The sequence below is a fragment of the Syngnathus floridae genome, chromosome 17 (genome assembly GCF_059516105.1).
Source record: "Syngnathus floridae isolate MCC-2025c chromosome 17, RoL_Sflo_1.0, whole genome shotgun sequence".
Lineage (NCBI taxonomy): Eukaryota > Metazoa > Chordata > Actinopteri > Syngnathiformes > Syngnathidae > Syngnathus > Syngnathus floridae.
In genome coordinates, this window is record NC_142429.1 from 11,882,959 (window position 1) to 11,905,201 (window position 22,243).

A 22,243-nucleotide genomic window follows, 5' to 3' on the forward strand; every position below is an offset into this window, starting at 1 on the left:
TACAAACCCACGCGGGTTTCCGACTCCAGCTAATCTCCGGCGACGAGCCGCAGTGATAGGCTAGCTAACGGGATGCTACGCGGCATGCTAGTTTTGGCGTTTCTTGTGGGTCATGTCAGGGAAAGGCTCCAGATCTCCATCCATCCATCCACAGTCGCCGATGATATGTCACATGACCCGGGCTATCAGTTCATCTTCCGGTTCTCTTCAACATTAATCAACACGCCCTTGGGGGGGATGAATTTCCAAGCCCCAGTTTCATTATTGTCGATTTGCCCATTCATCTTTCTTAATGATCGATGTCTTTGATCACCTTTGCTTGTGGATGTTTTCAATTCAGGTCATAATTGCCCCCCCAAGGGGACATCCCTGCTTAGAAAGTAATCAACTTCCACCTTGGATGCCATATTTGGTCGTCTGTTTCAAAAGCAGAATCGAATTCAGCATGTCATTGACTTTCCCGCCCAGTCATCCGAGTTCCAAGTCTGAATAAAGGGCAAGGTGCCATGCAAAACATGAGCGAGGAAGCTGAAATGAGAGGAAGGATTCATTTTATGCATAACTAGATTCTATCAGGAAGAACTCTCGGCACACCTTTGCTTCGCTCGCTCGCTCGCTCCCTCCCTCCCTCCCTGGCAGTTTAGTTACCTGTCAGCGCAGACGGCGGCGACCCACGGCAGCTCTAGCATCACTAAATCATTTTGACGGACAACACATCCCATCGTTCAAGCGGGATCTGCTCAGCGCTTAGTGATGGGAGCAAATGGGCTCCCTTGATGACAAATTGTGACCTTTTCCGAGGCAGAGTGATGCCAGTTCATGAACGCATCGTTTAGCATTGGCGTGGGATGGATGAATCCCCGTCCGATTGATGTGGGATTTTTCCCGCAACATGGCTTTGATAACAAACGTCAACGTTGCCTGGTTGGAGGTGAAATATGTCGCTGCGGCGGGCGATGGAGATGCTGCTGTCATCATTGGCAGAAGAAGCCATTCCGTGATTGGAGGAGCAGTTCCTGAAACGCTGCTCCATAACGGTTTCCGTCACACAATGGAGGAGGAAGGCAGCCAAATACGGCCATCTGGTCACTTTATTTAAGTAAAACCCGACCTGCTCTCCCCAATGTCAAGCGTGTTTTGCTAAGAAACAATTATTCTATCGATTATTGCATGGCTTCATTGGATAAAATTGTATTTTGCAACAAAAACTTTTCCCCCCAATTGCTGTTTTTTTTTTTTCTTTTAGCCAATTATTATTATTTTGTTGTGACAGAATATGTACATCTAAGATCCAACACTACACAAGTCCACTTATACACCAGGGTGCTTAGCGTGATGATTGCTGACAAAGCGTATTTTTTCCGCCCCACAACAGCGCCATCTTCACAACAATGACACTCGAAGCTCATCACTCTTCTTGAAACCTTCCCTGGATGAACATATCTCATTTATTCACTCGCTGCCACCGCTGCGCTGTGAATACAGGAAAGGAGAATCTATTTTGTTTAAACACCAAAGTGGCAGAAAGACCAAATTATGCTTTTAGCGAAAGGTTAGCTGTGTTGCAGATAGCGAGCGTCATGATGGAGCATCATCTATCCATCCAAACACTTTATTCATCCTCTCTGTTTGTCTCATGGCAAAGTCAGCCTGTTTTTTCGACAGCCAACTTCCTTTTATGCTGGATAGGTAATACGCACACACACACATTAATATGAGTCCATAGTTCACACCAAGCGGAGAGCTGCAGGGGTGTAAATGTCAGGCCTCACTTTGTCTATTTGTTGATAGATTTGATTGATCGCGCGATACTGACAGCGTGTGTTCATGTGTGTGTGTGTGTGTGTGTGTGTGTGTGTACTTTTATACATGCTTTGTGAGGACAGGGTGCTTTTGGTTAATTGGGGAGACTTGCCACAAAATGTACAAGAATTACATAAGGGTGTCATAATAATGAATTTAAATGGGGTTACAGATGATTAATTTCAGTTGAAACTGATGCCTATCTTCAATTTGGCTGCATGTGATTGATTGAAATTTCATCATCAAAATGGCTTTGCAAGAATTTAACAAGTTGTCAAATCCCACGCGCTGGCAAGTTTGAGATGAAACCATATCCTCGCTCTTGTGACATTCCAAACCTGCTCCTTCTTCCAAACGCTCGCAAAACATTCGTCAAGGATCTTAATGATGTGTCGGTCAAGTGAAGGATTGGGACTAATTGCTTTAGTCACGCGACGTGACAGCAAGCATCAGCTGAAGAAGACATTGACGGCATTTTAGAACTATGCAGGATTTTTATTAATGATTGTAGAATCAGCAATCAGCATCACCATTGGGCTCCAATGTTGGCCTGTGGGCTCTCAGTGTTTTTCCCTTCACCTGGCCCCTGGGCCATTTAGCCACGCCCACCTTATTTGCATTTCTGCTGGCCTTGGTGTGCAGGTGCTTCAAATTAGCAATGAGCCACCACCTATTTATGCTTCTCCTGCACCTTCACTTCTGGTTTGATTGTTCTTCCGCTCTCATGCGAGCTCCTCCAGTAGAGTCGAAACAAGGCGAGAGCTTCCCTAGAAACCTGACAAAGTGGATTTACCATATTTGATTGATGGAACGGAATGGTGGCAGAGGAACAGGAATGATGAAAGAGAAGAAAAATGCAAGGGAGAAACAAAAATGGCGGCCGTGACCCAGAATAGAGCGAAAGCTCCTACAAGAGGTAAACATGAGATTTACTCTTAGTAATTGTTAATTATGACTATTGTGGCATTTGTCATCCAAAAAAAAATTTAATTAGATTCTTACAGGTCAAATGTAACCACTTTAAAGCTTTTAATTGGAAGATGCATACACAGACTCCAAGCTCCACAAGTCCATGCTTGTTGATTTACAAGCAGGACTAATAAATGAATTTCTTTGCTGAATCCAGCCCTCCTCTCACACGCCTCATTTAGCAAACAATCCCTTCTTTGTCTTGTGAATTCTATTAAACTGGCCCCTGTCCTGTCAAAAAGAGAAAGTAGACAGGCCAGACTTTTTGGGATGCCTTGCATGGAAGAGTTGAGCTGCATATTAAGTCTTTTGAGGGATGGCTGGGCTACATGGAACATGTCGATATGTCGACACACACACACAGGTCTGGGGCCAGCCGTGTGTATGTGTGTGTGTTGCAGTGAAATCCAGAAAAGCAATGTAGTCCCCCGTGGGCAGCAGGTAGCCCCCAAGGACCAATGGAAAGAGAAGATATGTGCCAACTCCAATTGAGAGATTGGGTACCGTTGTCAATCTAAAATGACCATCAATATGCAAATTGCTGACACATAAGCAAGTGTGAATTATAATACTGCAAAAGCACTGAGCATTAAATATGATTCTTCTTCCCGCCGCATTATTGTTGCGTAAACCATTCGAAATGGTTGATGACGCCTAGTAGAGAAAAGCCTTCATTTCAGTTCAAGTAATGAAGGCCTGAATCAGTCCGGGCCGATTAAACCATCCAGAATGTTTTGTATTAAATGGACTTCATTTAATTTCATTACTTATTCAGCACACTGCTCGCTCTTCTGTTGCTCAGCTTTTGTTGCAGAGATACACGCACACACTCACGTGTGCGCGTTCTCATTTAGAGTGGCGTAAAATGATATGAAGACGCTCATTGCCATCATTCCCTTTTGTACATGTCAATTAAAGTCCTATCAAGGTCCTAAATCGACATTGGGCACTTAAACCCGTATTGTAAATCCAGCCCGAGACTTAAGGCGAGAAATGTTCGACTCAGACAGACGAGCCAAAAGTGATATGTTTTTGATTCAGTCGAGCACCTCTCTAGTCAACAAACAAACAAGGGCCGTCTGCATTATTAACTCCGTCTGTCGCCAGCTTATGGAAAAAGCGCACCTAGCGAGACCCAAAGAGCAAATCGCTCGAGAAGCAAAACAGACGGAATAAGCCAGGCGAGATTTGAGTGGATGATTTGAGAAATGAGACGTAGCGCTGAGCTTTGAAGATCAGCCCTGAATCATCCTTTTGCTAATTGGCTCTTTTTTTTTCTCCTATTTTGGCACTCCGCAATGTGTTTGTGTACGCTCTTTCTTTCACCCTTTGCTGTGTGTCGTGCGCGCAAAGGTGAGGCGAGCACGCAAATTAGAAAACAAGTCGGGTTTGTCACGGAATCTACAGTATGTTACGTAAAGCCGCTCTGTCTGATGTATGTGAGCGTGTCAATGCCGCCATGATGCCTCCTCATATGCCAACAAGCAGCGTGACATATAGGATGAAGGCTAATATGTGCCTCTGGGAAAATTGAATGTTGTTGGGTTTTTTTTCTAAGCCTTGCTCTTTGTGGGAAACTTTTTTATTTATTCTTTTTAGCCTTGCGCTTTGTGGATGCGCTAAAAAGTTCTTTCGCGATCTCCCTTTTTTGGACAAATGTTCTGTCCGGCCCGGCGGCGCTATTAGCAGCATGATGGCTGCAGCAAGTGTAATCTTCCAAATCCATCTTGTCAACGTTCACACTCCATGTCGCTGGATAAACAAAAGGAAAGACCAATTAGGGGCTAAAAGAAATCCACAAGGTACAAAGGCAAAACCATGCTCGTTGCTGTAGCTGCAGTTTAGCCGGAACAGGACAACGCTTTAAGACAAGAGCAATTGATTTTCATGTTACACAAGATGGGCCCCCCTGCAAGTCCAGCACTTTGCCACATGAACAATTTCAAATTGAACCTGAAAGCTTAAGACAATAGCGCAGTAGGCGCTTCTCCTCCACAATTGGCTCTCTTTCAAATATTTGCCGTACATTTAAGGTCACAAATGCAAATGTAGAAAGCATTAAGGCGCCGTATGTTTTATTTAACAGGAACCCCAAGTGCATGTACAACAAGGTAATTGTTTAATTAATATTTCATGTTAAGACCTCATTTGGCGTGGCAGCTGCTCACCTCGACCGTATCGTGCTGTGGTCGCTAGCAAAAAAAAACGATTCAAGTCAAGTTCAACATTTTGTCCACTTGTGGCTGGTTGACAAAAGAGTGGCGTGATGACTTTGGTCTTCTGGGAAATTTCAATCTGATCAAAAGTAAAACTGCATATATTTGGGTTGACATTTATGTAAGGTCATTGCTCAACAGTTTTCACTGCCAAGTTTGAGGTGATTGAATTTAGGATGCTGTTTTGCCCGCAGTCATCCACGGATGGCTTGCCGGCCACGCGCTCGCATAACGTGACACCAGCCTTGAATGCTTGCCGAGACGATATGTAAATAATAACGAAAAAAAACAAGTGTGCCAAGAGTCAGTTCATGCCAAGGACTTTGAATATTTTCTGTATTTTTTTTTTTTTTTCCAAGGCGAGCTCTTGAACATTTAACACGTCTGACCTAGAATATAATATGGATCATGTTTATATTAAAGCCTCTGCATTATTTAAAGCAAATTTTATACTTGGCTCATTTTTTTTTTCTTCCTCAAACATTTACCCTTATTTTTGTTTCTAAATATCCGTGCGTGTGTGTAAACCTTCCGTTGGTGACTATTTTTGTCTTGAAGCAAAAAGTACAGCTAATGACTCCAGTGGTTCCCAGTGGAGGAGCATAATGCATTTAAGCAGCCCTGGGGGAGCCCATGCCTGACAGTGTAGAACTGCTTCCATCTCAGCCCGCTGTCACAATATCTTTGCATTTCCTACCACATCCTTTCCATTCTGCCACTCTCTTCTCCTTTTGTCTTCTGTAAGGACTTTATAGTGTACACTTGATCGTGTTTGTTTTCTCTTGGGATTCAAACAAGTCACCTCAATGGATCAAATAGATAGTGAGCCGGACATTTCTGCAGAGACGCTTTTTGGTGTGATTGAAATTTGTTTTGCCATGACAACCGTTCTGTTTCTGAAGTTACGTCATGTAAACGCGGGCAAGTGGGACAAGGCTGATTCATCTGAGTGGCTGCCTGATCATGTAAAAGCGTCACTTCAAGCAAAGCTTTTTGTATTTGTCCGCTTCAAAGATGGAGCAGGTGGAACCCGCGTCGTCATAACTCCAAGATCCATATCAGCCCCGGAGAATATTTTTGGGATGGAGAATCGGCGCCATTACGAGAAATCTTGGGTTAGAAAGAGTATCATAATCAAGCTTTGTGCATCGTCGTAGTGAAGAGAAATAAAAGCAAAGCAAATCTGTAATCTTCTGAATAATGAAGAGCGGAGGAAAGGAAGAGAAAGTCTAAATAATTCAGTTGTAAACGGGTTGCCGAGGTTATTTGGGTGCAAATAGAAGCGTTCAAGTCAATTTGTGGCTGGCAGGATTATCGCCATCCCACCTGCGTTGCTACATTAACACCGGTGTGACCCCAGCGCTAATAGCACGCTAACCAATCTTCAATTAAAGACCACTCATGCAAAACAAGACGGTTTTTCTCCAGTTAAGAAAAAAAATCAAAATGGAATGAGTGAGTGCCGCAAAGAAATATAATAATATCCTGTTTTTTTTCTATACTAATTAATGCTAGCTACGAAAGAGCAGCATTATCTTGAACTGTGCGTTGTATGTCTATGTAGCTATGACTTCTTTTGTTTTACGTGAGAATGTGAGACCATCGGTTGACACTTGACGGGCATTTTAAAACCAGCTCAGTGCATATCCCCCGCACACTTTTTCTCGCTCTCTCTGGGGAAACCGAAAACAGGAAGCCTCGTGAATTTCAAGTGAAGCCTCCATGTTTTGTTCCACTTGACGGCCCCAGCTGTGTATCATTTTCTTCTCTTTCACCGTTTTTCCTCCCTCTCGCCCGTAATCCCTGACCCATTCTCCTCATCCTTCCCTTGATATGTGAGTATGCTATGAAGCGCCATCACAATCTTTTATATTTACAACTGGCCTTGTGTGTATGTGCTTGTGTGTGCTGAGTTTGCTGTGCGTTTTTAAGCAAGCGAGCCACAAATGCTCCAAGAGCCATTTTCAAATCTCATTTTACATGGCTGAGGGTAAAAAGACCTGACACAGCACTCTGTGAGGAAGCCAAGGGGATGGAAATGGGAAGAGATGGCGAGGAATGGACGGTGAAGACAAAAGTAGGGGGGCGGAGAGCCAGGGACAAAATGAGGGCGAGGTGGCTGCGAGGTGTAAATTTCAACCTATTTACATCCATTATTTGATATCAAACCAGGCAAGGCAATATTTTGAGCAACACAACTGTGTGATTTTCCTTTTCATGCTTTTAAATGCTGAAATAATCTGGATTCGAACAAGACTAAATAAAGTTGCTATTTTGCTTCATGTAGAAGTTGCCAGTGGGTGCTTGTTAAAATCTTTTCACTGCTCATTTCCTCCTTTTAATGCAGGTGAGGCACTGACCCTTCCCTTCTTTCCTTCTCTCTGGCGCAATGAGCGTGTTTGTGCAAATGAGGTAATTACGGAGGGAGGATTCCTTTGAGCTTTAAGGTTCGAGAAAAGATGTGAGGAGAGGAATGAGGGATTCGTCTGACACTTCATTAGGTACACCTGCAGCGTCTAATGAGATCCAATAAACGCCCTAAAGATAACGTTCAGCTTTTGATTGACGCTGTCCAAAAAAAGATATTGGGATTGAAGTACACTGCGTCGTACTGTTTGGAATATTTTTCGCGGGCGTAGCTAAAAATATGACTTCTCGGAATGAAGTAGTTTTAAATCACTGCAAGCTACAACTGCAATCATAAAAAATATTTGTCACGTTGTGAATCATTACATGATGCAGGAAAAGCCCGAAATGTATATTATCATCACCACGATGATTCCTTTCATCTCACTGCTATTTTTCTTCCAGATAACGTGGCCACTTTTCCTCTTTCCTGCCTTCCGTGTGTGTGTGTGTGTGTGTGTGTGTGTGTGTGTGTGTGTGTGTGTGCCTGTTGTCCTTCACTTTGGTCTTTGTCATTCTCAATTACCGCCTTCCCTCTCTTGGGTCGTCTCCATCTTTTATATGATTAAATCTAGATTGTTCCTTGGTTTTCCACCCTTCTCCTCTCAAATGTCTTGTTCCTATCATCTTCACGTGTTTAACAGTTTTCCGCCACCCCCGGGATCGTATGACGCCGAAGGTAGCGACGAATACATTTGTAGCTTTGCAGCACGCACACACACATGAAGGCCTTTTGGCAATAACGAGTGAGTGAAACGAAACCATAATACGTCCCAAAAGTGCTCACTCGACACCGGTTGCCTTGGTAACACTCTTTTATTTGTCTCGTATTCCTTATCTATCAGTCAGCAGAATTCACTCCTCTTATTGGCTTCAACGCCCAACATTGCTCAGCAGCTAATTTAGGAGGACATGCTATTTGGCGTCAACCCTCCCACCTCCAGTCAAACGTCTTTAGAATGATCCAGAGAACACTCTATGAAGGAATTAAACGTGCTTTTAGCACAACAGACTCCATTTTGCTGAGGTAGTGTTATGTTGTGATATAAAGCAATGGATATTTGAACGGTGCAGCAACACATGTGGACAGATAATCTAAAAAATATATGTATGTATACCATGGAAAACAATATAAAGTTGTAGTCACTTTTGAGTGGACTGTGAAAGGGTGAGCCTAGTCTTTGCTCAGACAGTTTTGGAAGCGGTTCTGTCTCATCACTGATGCTCCATGTTTGACATTGCTGAGCATTGTGACCTTTGCTACGTGTTCCATCACATTTTTATTTCCAGCGTTAGGGCACCTAAATATTTGATGCACCTGAATTTATTTTCAGCCAATTCTGTTCCCAAAACATTTTTAGGTGGTAAGAATCTCTCTCTGCTACTGCGAGGTGAGCAACACCACGACTGCTCTTTTATCTTAGTCGGGTCTGAAAGCACCTGCCCATATTTTACACGCAAGTTGACAGGCCGCACCAGGCCGGATATGATGAACCCTGATTTGCCGTGGCCGCAAGTATGACTGCTGTCTCTCTCGCCAAGAAAAGCGCTTGTGTCATTTATCCTGATGTAAGAGTGACAGCGAGAGGTCCAACAGTAAATCATGAGTAACGTTATCAGACCACCCCTATCTTGCCACTATAGATTTGTGTTGGGAAGTTGAGAGGCACGCTCATAAATCAGTCAACGGTGTGCTGGAGTGAGGCAATGTCCTTCCTCCCTGCATCACTTAGCAAAAATAATACACAACAGAGCGCAGATGATGACAGAGAGGAAATCAACACAATCTGATTACATTTCATTTGACCATCCAGACATCCAATTTTGTTTGCTTACCTGAGGAAATTTGGCAGCGACATTAAAAAAAAAAATCAAATATCTCATTTTCTTTATCATGATCTAATTCCAAAACTGTTAGCCAATAAAATCCAGCCGCAGTGGCAATCAACCATGTAAGCCATGAGGCCGCGCACCCAAACGGTAAATGGAGATTCTTGCCGGCTTGTTTACAGCTAATAGCGCTCAAACAGATTAAGCTGATGGGCCACTGGCTCCACGTAATCCCTGTCCGACAGTCACTCTCCAAACTTTCCGACACCCCGACTGCATGATGACAGGAGGAGGAAGCTAAGGAAGTGAGCTCGTTGAACATCTGGCCAAAATTCATCCATGGCTAACCTCTGGCAGCAGACATAAAATACTTCCGAAAGCAGAAAATTGGAGGTGTAGCGCTGAATACTTGCGGGTCAGCAGGTTAACAGACCATTTAATGCTTGGTGTTAATGTAACGTCACCTTCAAATTGTGCACCCTGACAAATGCGGGTGAACCATCAAAGTATCCATTGTGACTTTTAACAAGTGTGAAATAAGATGTGTTGATTCTTTTTTTATTTTTTATTTAATATGTTCCACAAATGACCCGTTTCAACAGTCACTATACATTTCCCAAGCGGGAAGGTGTTTATGTATATGGCACTTGCCATTAAGCTTCCAAGTGGAAATGATGTTTCTCCATTTGGCTCCAGTGGCATTAATCACATTTTGGAAAGATGTTTTATGATGCTGTCAAAAAGCCAAGAGTCTCATTTGGGCTTAGCTTCTCTGTCACTGGCTAGTTTATAAATACATTCAACTCTGCCATGGAATATATGGATAATAATGTGTCATTTTCATCATTCAGTAGTATGTGTCAAAATGAAATTGCGGTGTTTTGTTGTGCTGCCGTTTGTGCTGACGCACACACATACAGGATACGTACTATGTATACCATTCATTGGGGATGTGGCCTTTTTTCCTGAAATATTCCATGTTCTTGCTCATTTTTCACTCTGCTGTATGCCGTACGTGTGTGTGTGTGTGTGTTGTCAGCCGATTGTATTGTGTCACGGTGTAAGAAAGCACTCCGCAGAGGTTGTAGCCAGGTGTTAAGTTGGTGCAGAAGTCAGAAGCATGGCAGCTTTGCTTGGCTCAGCGTTGTTCCAAATCACACAGTGGCACACAAAGGGGGACATTCACTGCCACACACACACACACACACACAATGTATGCCCACAAATTTGCCTTGTTAAAAAATGAAATTCCCCTTTAGGAACTTTCAATGAGACCCAGATTGTGTTACTATTTATTGCAGTGTGTTTTCATGGTGCAACTAACAGTTTGCATCTACTCGTCCAATTAAAGGTGCTAATTTGTGAGCACGTTTGCGTGTGTCACCTGCAGCAAGCTTGTGTGAGTTTATGTTCTCTTTCATGTTCTCTCACAACCACACGCGCAAAAGATCATAATCTTAAATTTGCTCTGACTGTCAGCCAGTCTTGGGTGTGCTCTCATATATGTATGTACGCGAGCTCCAAGGCAAGCTTCAGCTCAGCCGTGACTATAATGAGCTCGAGCTGTGTGAAAAATGGATGGATGGATGAATGGATAGATATTTAATTGACCAAATGTGATTTAATGTTTCTGGAGAGTTTAGGGTAGTCTGCTTTACAGTAATAGGTATAAAGTCTGTCTAGCAAGCTTTTTTTTTTCGTAGAAAATGCTGTTAGAGACACTTATTTTTATGCGTTCTGGCTTAAAGGGGAAGCGAACCCAATTTTTTTTCTTTCCAATAATATGTTGTATGTGCCTGGCTAGTCAAAACATGACATTCTGATTAATATTGTCATTGTGGAATATAAGTTATGAAGCAAAATTCAGCTATTTTTTTCCCTTTCTCAGGGAGCGGCCATTTTGTCACTTGCTGTCAACTGAAAATGACATCACAGTTGACAGCAAGTTGCAAGATGGCCGCCCCCTGAGATGGAAAAAAATATATAATACTCTGAACAATTCCCATCGGATCAGTTTAGCCACGATTGTTGTTTTTCTGTGCTCGTGCAGAAACTAAATTAGTATCAAGCTTTGTTTCTTGTTTTAGTAGCTTTTCCCCCCTGTTTTATATTGTGTGTTGTTTACCATATTCAGGAATCTTGTCAGAGGATTACATACTGCTTATTATATCGCTCGTGTCCTATTTTCTTCCTTTGTAAAAAATAGCCTTTAATATAATGATCCTATAAAAACAAAGCCTCTCGCTCCGCTAGCACTTAATCCTGCCGTCGTAGGATTTAGCATGAATACACAAGTACTGTACCTACGTGTTTACACACTGTAGTAATTAATCAAAATGAACATTCACACGTGATCACGCTGCTTAAAATAATCATTCAGCCGCCTCCAAACATTCTTCTGTTAATGTTCCAGTGCTGAAATTGCATGGCTAGCTAGCTTGTAACGCGTGTCCGTGAGTGTGTATTTGTAAACGTGTTTGTAGCCTTGGCTTGCCTCCATGCTGGCTGCCTCATTTGGCTGCAAGTTAAAAGCAAGTGGACTCCCGAGCTCAATATGTTATTTTGCATCCACTCAAGCTTCAGCTGCTACGTCCGACTGGTTTCACGTTTGGAATGCTAGCTAGGGCCACAATCCAAAAGCTTTTATTTGTCAGTCTTACGTTTACTACTGTGGGTTTTTCCTCCCTCGCATTTTTTTTGGCTCGTATTACTTGTCGCATTATGTCGTCTATACATTGGAATTAATGCCATGGGCGCGCTAACATCAGCGCTAACCTTATTTCATGTTAATGCTGGTGTGCAGCTTTTGTGAGCCTTTAAAACATCCATAAATTCATTTGCTTGGCTTATTTACCTTGTGCCCATGTCTTTGAAGCTTAAGAAATGCCCACTAACTGCTGCTAAATTGTTTTCGCCGCAGTGGCTTACAAGTAAATTACATTTCGGGACTCCTACTGCTGTTAGGTAGCAAAAAAAAAAAAAAAACATTCATGTGGTGATTAGGCTGAATAAGTACAAAGGTTGCTAGAGAACATGCAGAAAAGATTATTCACAGTTCATCATCAATATAGTTTTAATAATTCAACACAAAATAGACACAGTCATGACATAATGCTATTTTATGAGTAAAAAATGAAGAGCGGTTCTCTGTACAGGCTTTGTAATGGAGCGAAATGTTACAAAAGCTGCCTTTCATCACAGTTTCTTGCCAATAATCAATATGAGCATTCAGCTGAAAATGTCATTTCCTTAACCTGGTTCTCGTCTCTTCTCAGAGCTCGGCTGGGTCGCCATGACGAGCGAGGAGTGTCCTGCGCCGCTGGGGGGCATTTCCTCGCCAGGGCATGGCGAGGAGTACGGCTCGGCGCAGGCTGATGACATCATCGAGGAAGTGGGTCCAGGTGATGAAGCCAGCATCGGAAGTGACCTGAGCACACTTGTGGTGCCCTTCCCAGAGCTGGCGCCCGTGGTCTTCTTTTGCCTGAAGCAGACCACCTGCCCCCGCAGCTGGTGCATCCGTATGGTTTCCAGTCCATATCCTTTCCTTCGCTGGTGGAAATGCTGCTCTTTATTTGCACTCAGGAATGGTCGTTGAAATGTTCAATTTTCTTTGTCAGCTGTTTTGAATGGCAACTGGATTGTGATGCCAGCGGCCGTGTTGTTTACCTCAACCAAAGAGCCGAGTAAGCCTTTTTGTCAGTTGTAAGGAGGACATTTTGAATGCCAACATTCTGGCCTGCAGTATTTAAGCAAATTGTGGCCTCTGTAACGCCGACGGACGGGATTAATGACAATGCAGGACAAGTATGTAAATCACAGTCTTTCATTATTATCCTTTTTTTAAATCGTATCCTATAGCAGAAGACAATTATCAGTCGAGCCTTCAAATCCCCTACATTGATCAAGAATAAGTGAATCGAAACTGCTGATCCATCCACATTGTAACACTCAATTAACAATTCCTTATTGACCGATCGCCGCCCATTAATAAGCATGAGTACAATGAATCCTCTTAAGTCAATGCCTTTAAACTCATGGACTGTACACTCGATAAACAGCCGCGTCGTACGTACACAACGGAGTTTGCGTGTCCGAGCGACACCGAGCCGTGCGTTTGCTGACCGAGCTCGCTTGATGTGGCGTTGGGACTGAAGATGATCCTTTCCCATCAGGAGCGCGCAAAAATCATGCTGAGCTGCCGCATTGTGCATGCGCGCATCCATCACAAGAATGTCACAGGACACACGCAGCTTAACATTTCCCTCTGTGGGTTTGATGCCGTTTGTCGTTGAGTAGTTCAAGAGGCTCTGGACATAAAAAAAAAAAAAAAAGTTATGTAATGCCATGTGTGAACAATAGCACAGCCTTTGGAGGCTTTTTATTTGATTTGTTTTGCTTCAAGTGAGGCCATCTCCTGCAAGTAAGGACAAAGTAAGCATATATGCCATGACAAGATCAGATGTGGTTTGTGAAATGTGTTTGAGTGAGTGCACGCGCCTGCTGCTGCAATGTGTGTTTAGGAGAGGGGTAATAAGAGGCTGTTTGGCCATCTCTTGACAGATCAATAAATCTGTCCGCCACTCAGTTAAGAGGGGGGCCTTCGGTCTCTCTCGCGCGCACGCGCACGCATGCACGTCTCCAATAGTCTCCCACGCCTGCGGCAGAGCACCTGGAGCACTGTTGCCGCAACCCCTCCGTCATGCGCCACTACAGTATTCGTTCCCGTTACGGCACAGCACGGTACAGTGCAGTACACTTCAGGACACTCGATTAGGTACGCTTGCTATTGCCGTCATTAGCGCCACCGAAATACTGTACTGCTATTTTTGAAGGCATGTGAAGTGGCGGTGAATGCTTCATAAGGCCATTCTGGGATGAAAGTGAAATTCATGCTAATGACTTTGCAGCCGTCGCTGTCGAAAATCGATAGCAGTGATTTTTTTTTTTTTTGAAGCTCGGTGTTGACCGATGTGACTCTGCTTGCCGTCCTTCCTCTCCTCCCCGTTCAAACATGAGTGCAGCTGAAGCCCCGATAATATTTATTTCCTCCCGCATTGCCTTCTTTCTGTCTTTCTTGCCCTTTCGCTTCCATTTTTTTTTGGGTACCACACTAGTTGTCTTCTTTGATTGGCTCCTGCGGTGTTCATGCAGAGTGACCGGCCTCTGTGGCCCGTGATCCTCTCTGGCCTTGACAGCTTGTTATCTCCATGGTGACGGATGGCTGAGGCGTTGCCGTGCCTGGGTCTTAACTAGTGCTGGGAATGGAGCACACACCTGGGACACATCATCCACTTTGGCTCACCTTCCTCCTCCGTTTGAATACAATCTCCTCGGGTAGCTTTCTTCATACTCGACTTTGGAAGTTTTTGTTCAAAATGGCGCCGTGGAAGCAGGTTAAAATGGGATGATTGCCAATCTGCTAGTAGAAAGAGGAAGCAAACGTTAATGAGCTCCCGCCAAGGATAAATAAGAACCTATTTGTATGATTATGCTTCCCATTACTAATTATATTCCAAGATGCAATCGTGGTCTTCGGCGTCCTTTTTTGCACCCTTGGCCCTTCTCCCTCTTGGGTAGACCAAAGTACATCAATGCATGTGAGTTGGGAGAGGCGCACTGGTGAGGAGATGAAGGCTTTAAAGTGACATTAATGAGTGTTGTCGCGGCAGGCCTCGGTGCTTGCGCACTCTGGCCGACCCGGCTCACATGTGGCACTTTTAAGGCACTGCCTCTGTAATGAGCATGTGGGGTGCTGTGTGTGTTATGATAGCAAAAGCCCCACACGACATGAATAAGAGTGTTGTTATTGGCTCTGACGCTCATTTCATTTTATTTACGGCGTTAATACATAATCTAACGCAAAAATTAGAAGAGAATGATTGCAATCTTTTTTTTTTTTATCGAGGAGAATTAAAGAGTGTTGGGTTCAATTAAAAAGAGAAATGATTTCATTTTTCATTCTCCAATGAGCTTTGCTGCTAACTGAAGGCGAGGCGGAATTTATTCTCTTTTTGCTTTTTTTTTAAAAATTATTTTCCCAGCCACAAACTGCTGTGGTGGTGGTCTGGAGGTCACACACTGTATTGAGGAATGTTTTTCAATCTATACTAAGCTAATTTGCTAATTGCTTTAACTGCTAGATTGTGTGCATCCAATTGGATTTGTACTCGAATGTATTTTAGTGAGTTTTGTCATGCAAGGCAGTGAGCTGCTAGGAAGAATTGGAAATAGTCTCCAATCATCCATCATGATGCTGTGGCAAAAATGGAGGAAGTCAAGTGTGTAGGTAATACCTTACAAGAAACAATAATGGTGGTGGACTTACTTGGAGTCGTGTTTTTGTCAAAAACAAACACGGAGCTGTTTCTCTTTGCTTTATGCTAAGATGCTGGAGGAAATTGAATTAGTCTGCCTCCATAGCTGCAGAGTAGTTTATATTAGCTGTTCTTCACAAATGTTTTCACAATGAGTCATTGTGCACAGTGCCTTGTTTTTTTTTGGTTGTTTGTAAGTGACCATGACATTTTCATGAATAACGTATTCTCCGGCAAAAAAATATATATCTATATTTGCTTTTTCTCCATCAGGAGAGAAGCCAGATTCTCAAAGAATTCTTTTCCCAAAGCTGCTAGAAGTTCTTGTTAAAGCCTTCTCTCGCTATTTAACACTGCAAGGCAAATAAAGTGCTAAGGACTCATTCCAATGTGACAGCTCAGTCTGCCTTCACTTTGTAGAATAATATTGGTGTTGCGTGCGCATTGTGCAATGTTTTGCTTCCAGCTAATGCTGTGGCAAAACTGACAAGCAAACAATAGTTGCACGCTTAAACAAGCCGGGCCGCGATGATTATGACTGCAAACAAACAGCAACTCCCATCAGTCGCAACATTATCTACATTCTAATGAGATCCAGTGCAGCGGCAGCAGCAGCAGCAAAGTTTGCATTTTATTGAGAGCTATTTTACACTTGTAGTCAGTGACCGTGCAATGCTTTCCTCACTTGACTGAAATCCAAAAGTATCATAAGTCCCACTGGGATAAGAAAGATAGTCAGTTGGGGTCGTAAAGTATCTTATGAAGTACATGTAAACGTGCAATGGAGTAGAATAAAAATAATATTGGTGAGTTTGTATCGCTCCAGTGATGGCAATTGCTCAGGCCCCGTAATGTTTGCATGGGGTTTGTTGCTAGGCAGAATTCGTAAAGAAAAGTCATTTGTGGCACACAAAAAAAGGTCACTGCTAGCCCCGCCTACTTAGCTATTGAAATAAAAACAGGCAGATGCTTCAAGATTATAAACAATTATATATGTATAATTTATCAAAACAATATTTATAGTGTTGATAATTTTGATGAAAAAAGAGGAAAAAATTCGAAATTAACTATATGAAAAAATAATACTAATCATAAAACATGATTTTAACTCAAATTGAAATTGTGAGTATACCGTAGCTTCAATACCGTTTCACTGTTCAGCTTTGTAGGAAATGCGTGAGCTGTGTGAGTCATTGGGGGATGTTTATGAATATTCTGCTTTTTGATTGATCATCAGAATGTTTCCGCGAGATCCATTTGGCCACTTGCAGCACCCGCTTTGAGGTCCACCCTTCTGTAATGAATACTTATGAGTGCATTAGCAGACCAAGAAGACTCATTACAATATCAAGGAAAGGAGCACATCGCACACGCTTTCATGGCTTTGGAGAAGAGATTTGTTTCTTTCTTTTTTTGTCGGGGTCCTTACCGCTCGCTATATGAGCGTGTCACGCTATGAGCGTCTGTGGAACAATTATCCCAATCTCCAATGCTTCACCGATGCTTTCCCATGGAGGGGGCAATGCTCGGGAATCCTGCGGCAGCCTTTCTGCATCACGGCTTCTCCCGCTTCCAGTTTGCATAAAGAACTTTGTGATTCACTCTCGCACAGCTGTCATGTGTGATGGTGCCCTCGCAGCATGTTCCGGAACGTCACTGACGTACTGTATGATGGGCTGCAAACCATGTGGCTGTGGGACCTTGATTTGACATTGATATTTTCCAATCACAAATTAACTGAAAGGGATGATGGCCGTTAGAGTGCGGGTACGGGGAGCAAGAGTTGGAGATTGCTAGTTAGCACGCTCCCTCAAAAGGCAACTTGTGAGGGAGACGAGTGAACTCTTGCCCAGTCCCTGTCAGCACAAAGGACGTCTGGTGTGTGTGTGTGTGTTAGCGTGTCACAAGTTCACGTGTGTTGTCTTTTCTTCTCCTGACAGAGGAGGAGAGCTTGAAGTGTCTAATTACGCTGGTGACTGCCACTTTAGACCTCTTCGGAAAAGAGCGAGGTGTCACAAAGCCCAGATTTAAGACTGAGATTAGGATGAAAGAACCAAAACAAAAAGTCGGAGTAACAAGAGGGACGCTAAGAAGCTGGAGCAAACCAAACTTAAACAGATATAGATTTGGTAATAAGTGCAGACCCCTTCCCAGACCTCTGACATGCGAGGGATCGATTTATGATTCATATCCTACAGACAGTTAAGTCAGAAACATCAGAAAATACTCAAAAGTCATTTATTTAGCATAGCACTTAGGGAGGCCCGCATATTTCAAAGAGGTGGCAGTGCCCCTGCAGTCCCCCCTCTAGCTCCGCCCGTGCAGAATGGCAGAATCAATTCCTACCTACTTGTACTTTTCTTGGCTTGGTGGTATTTAAAAAAAAAAAAAAAAAAACACCTTGCCCTCAAGAACATATGACTTTGTGATGTACACTTCCAACACCTTCTGCTACAATTCTTCCTGCCTTTTGTCCAGTGACCCTTTTGCTCTTCTTCCTTTCGCTCTGTTACCTCCTCGAGTTGCTGCCAGAGACGATAGAGAGTGGAGTTAGGTGTCAAAGAAAGAAAAAGGGCTTATGGTCTAAGGTGAGGAAAGAGTTAGCCACCACCGCAAACCTGCTGCAATGGCCCTGCTTTGTCACTGTCAAACACACACACACACACACGCTATATTCTGTATATATAGCTCTCCTATATAAAATACACATAATCCCAGCTGTCACATATGTGTGACACATATATGGCTCACGGTCACCCCAAATCCTTTCTTTGTGTTAATCATCTCGAAATGTGCAAGGCATAGTATGTGTCAGGGCGTAAGCTTCAACTTTTCTGACCAGTGAGAAAAGCTTGAGCATGTTGGGTAATGTTGAAACTTAACTGTTGATATGTGCAGCTTAAATGAGCCTTGCAGCTTAAGTCATTAAGCATCAGCTTTAAACTTACAAGTAGCTGACCTGGTGAGTTTCTTCTCAAAGTGTGTGTGTGTGTACAGTAGAGGGTCGCTATGTCAAGAAAATCAAAGCCTCGCTAGGAGTGAAACTAGCTTAGGTGGAAGGAGACAAAGACATAGTAGCGTGCCTGCCAGTCAGACATTTGATCAAATGGCTTAATGACCGCAAATGGGATAGCGATTAGGAAATGGAGTCTGCCTTTGCTTATTTCCAGGCTCAGTTTGCGTGAGGGAGGCTGATGGCGTCTCTACGCTGTCACACTTTTCTTGTCTGGTGACTCTGAATGTGTGGGAGCATGACCATGTCATCATTTTACACTCTCTGCACACAAGCAGAGGAGTCTGCAAAAAAATACAAGTGTCAAACTTGGGAGTTCAAGTAACCATATGCTGCATTGCGCCTTACTATGTGTGTGGGAGGGCTTGCTTAAAGAAATGGCAGCACTCGTTGATTGGAATTGCAAACGTAGTATCAATTATTCAGAACTCATGATTGATGATGAAAGATTATTGTCATGATTGTCATTTTTACCTCCGATACATGAAAAAGCTAAATCAATTTTTTGGGCATCTCAGGGGGCTCAAACACTATCTATCTATCTATCTATCTATCTATCTATCTATCTATCTATCTATCTATCTATCTATCTATCTATCTATCTATCTATCTATCTATCTATCTATCTATCTATCTATCTATCTATCTATCTATCTATCCATCTATCCATCTATCCATCTATCCATCTATCCATCCATCCATCCATCCATCCATCCATCCATCCATCCATCCATCCATCCATCCATCCATCCTCTAGCTCCGCCAGTGTGTTGATTTTGTTTATTTCAGTCTTAAACAAGTCACAAAGCTTCTTTAAGCAGTTGATGCGGTGACCACCGACATACACGTGATCGTCTTTAATCCGGGAGACATTCCCGATTATCTCAACCTAATCACATGATAAAAAGGTTATTTATCGGCGATCACCAAAGCACCTGCTGTCCTTAAGTAAAAAGCTACACTGTTTCTCTAGCAAACGAAAGTTGACACGGCAATTTTGCGCAAGTTAGTTTCCTGGCAGGGGATTTAAAAGGAGAGTGAGCGTGAGAGTGTTTGTGCGCGACTGCGTCTTCTCTTGGCTCGATTCCCAGTTCAGGAAATGATAGCGAGTACTAAGGCAATGAACACTGATCTGTGAGTTACAAAAAAACAACTATCTAGACTAATCATTTGTTATTTGATTGCCCAGTGTGTGTTGTACTACTATCGGGTCAGTTTGACATACGACTTGTTTTCTTTCGTCTGACCTTTATTTGTATTGGAATTGAGGGTGCTACATCCTTTGTTATATTCATCGATAAGTCCTGGAGATGCTTTTTTTTTTTTTCTTTTGCACAGGGGCGAGATGCCTTGACCATTCTAGTCAGTTACTGTCATGCTTAAAAAAATGTTTGTTGTTTGAGCACATCAAATGTATGTTCCTTGTGTAATTCTTCCACATTTGAATCGGTACATTCTTTTTTTTTTCGTCCTTTTATCTCCTCCTGTGTGGTGAGGGCATGTGATGGTGTGTGTGTGTTTGCGCGTGCGTGCTTGTGCATATTGAGCTTGCCTCTACCTGAGCTTGCCAACATGCAGAGCTGCGATCCCACAGAGAACAGTCTCTGTCAGGCCCTGTTAATATCAGCGAAACCATTTGAGCTGCAACAACTGACCTTGGTAATGCTTCACTTAACCACTGAGCTCATCTAGCCTATTGCCTTCTTTATTCTTTTTTCATATAGTGTGAAAAGTGGGCACCAGGGAGCCCTAATATACGCCTAAAGAGAAATTTTTTGCACCGCACGCTAACTATACTTTTCCAAGGTCTTCTAGTGTCATTTACTCGTTTAAGATATGAGATGACTTTTGGTTATTTTGAAGCTAACCATAAAGTCTTCATGTAAGAAATGGTCTTAAATGGCATGCTCTGACTGGGCTGTGTCCTCACAAACTCTTGACATTGCCACAAGGGAGGATTAAGTCCAAAAGCAGCCAGAGGAGCTTGAGAGGCCGAGAGAAAAAGATTGATTAAAAAGCCTTTGCTTGTTAAACAACAAAACAGATGAGGTGATGTTTTGGGCCCTTTTGTTAGAATGTGAGAGTGGAGCTGTTATTTTCCAGCAATGATCCCGTTGCTTAATTGTCTCACCTTTTAGTTCACCCGTGATGCTTACATAACCAGATCACAAAGGTGATGTCACTCATGTTATCATCTGCTTGTTAAAATTAATGGTGTGGATAATTGATATTTCATGACTACTCATCAGGTTATGTTATGCGCGGAGGAGTCTGACACTTGATGATCATGACACTATTTTTTTTATTTGTCCTTTGGAGACAAGTGTGAACTTGGCAAGATCTGCACTGTATAGAAAACGGGGGGCGAGCGAAAGCATCTGGCATCCGGCGTCACTTCATTGTTCCGCCGGCTCACGGTCGCAAAGTGCCATTTGCAATCTTATTGCGTAATGTCATCTCTGAGATCATGTTTGGCAACCACCGGTGCGTGACCTTTTCCTCTATTTTTCCCCGTTTTGCTGGCCGACTGGCCGGCCACTGGCAATGGCCCGTCTACTTTTTATAATCATCGTAATGAAGAAGAGTTGGAAGGCAGAGTGAGACTTATGCAAATTGCTCGTCGGGCGCTCATGTTGGAGCAAGAGGAAATTTGTACCGCGTCTGCGACTCTTCAGGAAAATGTTGCCTAGCGAGAAGACGGAAGGAAGCGGCTCTAAAAATAAAACGCGTCAAGCGGTGCGGCGCGCCGCAGTTTTTTGCGGGGTCACGCCAGCAGCCTTTCGTTAAGGTCTTGACTTGGCTTGTCATTCTGCTTCGTCTGCGTCCTCGCCGACTCAACCGAGCATGAGGAACGACGAGCAGAGGGGACGTGGGGACAAATTACTGGCTCTCCCGTGTGTGTGTGTGTGTGTGTCTCTTTGTGTGTGTGTGTCTGTAAAAAAAATAAAAAATCCAGGTGCGTGTGTGTGTTATCGGATTGGGCTGCTGTCAGGTGGTGATTAATAAAGACAGAAACATTGGCTCCTGGTGTGTGGACAATCTCATAATGGACTTGCCAAAAGTTGGCATTGGCGAGATGACAAAAAGTGATTCAAGCTTGAACTATCTGCCTAAATTCAAAAGTCAATTCATTCAGTCCTGTTTGCGCTTAATCTCAACGTTCTAATTTAGTCTGAGCTTAACCTGAAGGTAGCCATAGAAAAAGAGGTCGAAGTGCATTATTGAGTCACTTGCAGCGCTCACGGATTAATGTTGTCGTAGTCTGACAAGGACAAATCGTGAAGGGCTAAAAGTTATTTTGCTCGCACTTTGGACAGTTTGGCCAAAAGGCTGTGCGCAAAGTCAAATTGCAAATGAATAACAATCCCCAGGTCAAGCTAAAAAGCACTTAATGCTTCAGCATTTCCTTTTTCTTTTTTTTTAAGCATCACTGTATCCAGAGTGTTTTGTTTCTGAGCTGGCGGCCATCAAGATTTTCTGGAGTGAGCCGACAGAGGGAAACATAATGGAGGATTGCCGTTACAAAGGTCAATAGAACACACATATTTATATCAAAAGCAATACTTCTGCTTTGGCCTCCAGTAGTGGAAGAGAAACTGCCCTTGTCATTTTGTTTTTACCTAAGTCATTTCAAATATTCCCTCGCAGTTGACAATGCTGGCATTTTTAATCGATGCGGCTTTTGCGCTTTC

The 22,243-nt window shown here is 43.1% G+C and overlaps 1 protein-coding gene across 6 annotated transcripts in view; it reads left to right on the forward strand.

Annotated features, from left to right (window-relative positions):
• The first annotated feature begins 2,494 nt into the window (after positions 1–2,494).
• Positions 2,495–22,243, forward strand: part of LOC148384616 (voltage-dependent T-type calcium channel subunit alpha-1I-like) — a 73,147-nt gene continuing 53,398 nt past the window's right edge. For 5 of the 6 annotated variants that reach the window (XR_015853305.1, XR_015853307.1, XR_015853306.1 and 2 more), the window contains exons 1-2: positions 2,496–2,719; positions 12,500–12,757. Coding sequence is in view for 1 of the 6 variants with exons in the window: in XM_088357257.1 (XP_088213383.1) it covers positions 2,677–2,719; positions 12,500–12,757 (301 nt within the window). In the remaining 5 variants the exon portion in view is untranslated. Of the gene's footprint in view, positions 2,720–12,499; positions 12,758–22,243 lie in introns of all 6 variants that reach the window. The other variant, XR_015853309.1, reaches the window with a different exon arrangement.